At 38.4% G+C, this 4,693-nt stretch overlaps 1 protein-coding gene across 1 annotated transcript; it reads left to right on the forward strand.

The window, feature by feature from the left end:
- Positions 1-1,513: 1,513 nt before the first annotated feature.
- Positions 1,514-2,179, forward strand: LOC127112539 (uncharacterized). Its single transcript, XM_051046363.1, has one exon. It carries the CDS (start codon positions 1,514-1,516, stop codon positions 2,177-2,179), a length of 666 nt encoding a protein of 221 aa, XP_050902320.1.
- Positions 2,180-4,693: the final 2,514 nt, after the last annotated feature.

Genomic DNA, 4,693 nt, shown 5'->3' on the forward strand with positions numbered 1-4,693 from the left:
ATCATAATCTGAAAGGATGTGCATAGATGTCTGATAGTGGACTTCTAAACAATAGAGTGGTGAGGTGCCCTCCGTGACAAGGTGACTCGCTTTCTACTAAGAAATCTGATTAGCCGTACCGATAACCATGTCTAGATTGTGCACACCATTAAAGTTGGTGACACACACTTTTAACTACTTTTCTATAAAAACGCTTAAATAGTCTCGTAATCAAACTTGGATGACCATTGGCGCGAGTCTTGATATGCAATCATAAGCATGTGTCCTATCTTTATTATTTGTTAATTTTAATTTCAATCTTCACCAAACAAACACTTTAGATAAACAAAGTTAGAGTAAAAATTTGGTAATCATACATCTCTCTGTGGGTTTGATCTTTTTGTACTACTTGACACAACCGTGAACTTTCGATTCATACACGTCAAGTTTTTGGCACCGTTGTTGGGGAAATAGTTTTGATATCGATTTTTTTTCCAACGTCATTTAGACTAAAGCACTCTTGTTTTTCTGTTTTATTTGTTCTATTGTGTATGCGAAGGACCTGTTCAACCAGAAACTTGGTTAAGCTGGTTAAAGAGATCAAGCGTTTTGTTCATGAAAGACGCTGACTCTTAGCTTTGCAACAAATGGCTGAAGTAGTTGATACCAAGCCACTCGAGACGTGTTATATCAAATATTTGAAAATCTGGTCGTAGCCTCATCAACGTCTGCATCGGTAGTTATTGTAACTCCCACCGCTCCTACATGACCCTTTTGTCAGGTGTGCAGGGTGAATAGACATTCCACTGAGGATTGTCAAATGATTTTAGTGGGATGAACCAACCAATACACTGTTAATTACATGAATAATCAAAGAGGTAACCCTTACTCAAATACCTATAACTCGGGGTGGCGATACCATCACAACTTCTCTTACCGGAATAAACATACTCAAAATTATGTGGGGTCGTCTGGGTTCCCATAAGGTGCAACTCCTAGGAAGTCAAACCTAGAAACCATGATGGAGTGTTTCGTGACAACACAAACTCGACAAAATGTCTATTTTTGAAACCAAAACCTCCACACCAATGAGGTGTTTAGGAAACTGTAAAAAAATGAGTTTATGTCCACCCATACCAAAATGCTTGAGACACAAATCTCTCAAATATCACAACATCAGGCTTCAACGTCAGTCCCTCAAAGATCCTTTTTTAGGCAACCGAGAAAAATTCTAGGGGACACGTAAATGTTGTTGTCACAAGAAGTGGTAAACATGTGGAAATTCCTAAGAGCAGCGGGGTTTAGGTAGAGATTTCTAAAAGTCCAGTCAAGAAAAGAATAAAAGAATAAGAGAGTGTTAGTGAAAAGTAAGAAGAGATTAGAGAGGATGTTCTGACACCGCCTGAAAAGGAGGTGGTAGAAGAGGTTGAGAAGAGAATCATATGTTGCTTCTCCTCCCTACAAACCTAAGGTACCTTTTCCTCAAAGGATTTTGAAAGCCAAAATATAGGCTCAGTTCACATAGTTTATATACATGATTAAGAAACTCTACATGAACGTCCCTCTCATTGAATTTTTGTCCCAGGTGTCGAATTATGTAAAGTTCCTCAACGAAATCCACTTCAAAAAGAGGAGATTAGAGGAACATGAGATGATAGCTATGACAACCACCACCAGTGCAGTTATCCAAAGTATGCAACCAAAATTAAAAGACCCTGGAAGTTTTTCCATGCCGTGCAAATTGGGAAAAATGTGTATTGATAAAGCTCTTTGTGATTTGGGGGCTAGCGTAAACTTAATGCACATATCTATATGTAGGAAACTGGGTAAAGGAAAAATAAAACCAACTAGTGTGACTCTACAAATGACAGATAGGCCAGTCAATTTTCTGATAGGGATATTAAAGGATGTTCCTATCAAAGTGGGGCATCTCTATATCCCCATTGATTTTACCATCATGGATATTAAGGAGGAGCATCATGTACCTATAGTTGTAGGTATGCCATTCTTGTGCATTGCTGACACTATCATTGATGTTAAAAGAGGCACGTTAAGTATGGAAGTGGGAGATGAGAGGATAGATTTAATAATGACCACTATGATGGAGGACCCCTACACAAAGGTCTCATGCTATTTGGTTGAGGTGGAAAAACCTAGTGTTGAACAAAAACCACCCGAGTTAGGAGAAAATAATAACTAGAGAGAAGGATAATAAGTCTGGAAAAGATAGGAGGATTAAATAGGAGCAAGAGGATGAAGTGAATAAGAAGGTGTCTGAGAAGTACTTACCTCCCCACAAAAGAAAGAATAAAGGGAGCAGTAAGTACAAAAAGTGGTTAGAATGTGAGAATGGATCCCAAATAAGATAAATGAACATCCCTGAGACTGTCGAGCTTAAACGACGTTAAATAAAGCGCTCCATGGGAGCCAACCCACGTTTTTACAATTTAACTTGTGTTTGTGTTTTTTATTGTTTTGTAGGATTTAATAAAGGAGAAAGTCATGAAAAACAACCTTAAAAGGAGAAATTTGCGAGAAAAATCAAAGTGATAACCAAATAAAACAAAAAGAGGGTGAAAAATAAAGAAAAATGGGCCTCCATAGTAAAAAGTGTGGCCAACACGGGTTAGCCGTGTCAGCTGACACAACTTGTGTTGATCCAACATGCCCCTCCACCCCCCCCCCCCCACGATAACACACCTCATACAAAAAACTGAGACTGGCACTGGTTGGCTGTGTCCCTAAACACGGGACGTGTCCGCCAAAAAAAATTCCCAAAATTTTTATTTTCTTCCCCATAGGCCCCACCACTCAAAATTTTGACCAATCTCATACCTCAACACCACCCCACACGTCCCACTAATCAACATTTTTGAAAATTCACCACTCACTTACCATAATCATTATCTCTATTCATCTCCAACCTTTCAACTCTCTCACCTAAAATCCCTAAAACTCTATAACCATCAACCGTAAAGCTTCAAACTTTTACCCTTTTTTCCAACCAAAACTCAAACCCACTTCACAAAACCTTCATCAAATCATCCCTATTAACCACATACTTAAACCAAATACCACATCCAATCACTTTGGTATTTCTAAAAAATTCAACAATGGCACCAAAGAAAGTTGACAAGGGAAATCAACTAGAGACCGAGAGAGCCAAGAGAAGAAGATGAAATGTTAATCCTCATGGTTTCATCTTCACAAAAGAGGAACATGGTAAAATGTATGAGTATCTTTCTCAGAAGCGAATAATACCAACCTGGTACATCGATGACGAGACTCTTGATATCCTACATCTAAGAATTGATGTAGATTTTCTGTTAAAAATCTTAGGGCTACACTATCTAGTATAATGTGATTTTCCAGGCTATGCCAATCTTACCCTAGATTTCTTGTGCACTCTAGAGGTTAATTTGTTTAAGGTGTCAGACGAGATTGCGGTTGAAGGGACCAAATTAAGAACAATGGGTACCCTGAGTTTTCAAATGCATACTTTTGATTTCGAGATCCCGGTAGAGACCTTGGGGGACATTCTGCGCTTACCTACTGGTGGGAAGGGCGATATCCCCAAATCTTTTAGTACAAATGAATTTGGGGAAAATTGTTATTGTAACTAAGGCCTCTCGCATTCAAAACCTAGTTTTTAGGTATATCCATAAAGTCCTTGATCACACCATGTTTGCCAGAGGAGATAAGACAAGGTCTACTACCCTTAGAGAGCTATATCTCCTCCACGCACTGGTAAATGGTTATTCTGTTAATGTTATTGTTGTTCTTGCTAAACAACTCAGTCACATTGCTTATTCTCCCCCTAGGGATATAATGATTGGGGGAATAGTTACCCTTATTACTGAGCACATTGGCGTCTCTTTTTGCGAAGAGATTGAGCTCCCCATCGTGGGTCATTCCCGTTAGGATATGGAATACCTAATGAATATGGGGATAGTTTATCGCGATGGTGAATTTTACGGATTAATATTGCATGGAAAGCCCGTGTTTTACCTCCCTAGCCAGAATAAAACCATAATAGGCGTAGAGAGAAACGAATTGTATAATTTTGATAACCCCAACGAAGAGGAATTGAAGGAGGAGGGTTTCCCTAATTTTGAGACTAACAATGCAGGTGGTACTATGGATAATGAAGTTGATGCACAAATCCTCATACCTATTAAGAAACTGGTACATCAACCCAGTATCAGGACCAATAGGGATGTATGCATTCTGAGATAGAGTACCTAAAAATAGAGAAAAGGGGGCATGAGGATGAACAGACCCGATAAGATGTCATGGTTGAGGACATTCAGAGGTCACTGCACGACCTTCTATTGCGCTTCCCACCTCCTCAATGAGGTGTTTGTGAGTTTTTTTGTACCTCTCCTTAGTTTAATTGGAACATTGAGACCAATATCCGATTTAAGTTTGGGGGATGGAGTATTTCCCTTATTTTTTGCATTTTTAATTTCATTTGTTTGTTGTGTGTTTTGTGATGTTATAATAGTTTTGTTTGAATAAATTGCATGTACCATTGTTGAAATTCCCAAAAATTGAGCTGTAAATTTTATTATTTTTTTCAAAAAAGCTATTGATTTTGAAAAATATATGAGAAAATATATAGGATTGAATTAATGATTGGTTAAGTCTAGGGACCCCTGGAAAACTGATAAAATCAGTATTACCAAGACACCATTGGTTTCCTGAGTAGATTGTG

Source organism: Lathyrus oleraceus, chromosome 1 (genome assembly GCF_024323335.1).
Source record: "Lathyrus oleraceus cultivar Zhongwan6 chromosome 1, CAAS_Psat_ZW6_1.0, whole genome shotgun sequence".
In the NCBI taxonomy this organism is placed as follows: domain Eukaryota; kingdom Viridiplantae; phylum Streptophyta; class Magnoliopsida; order Fabales; family Fabaceae; genus Lathyrus; species Lathyrus oleraceus.

Bases quoted from the DNA above. Each gene is read 5' to 3' on its own strand.
- LOC127112539 (XM_051046363.1), top strand. From the start codon at position 1,514: ATGATTAAGAAACTCTACATGAACGTCCCTCTCATTGAATTTTTGTCC.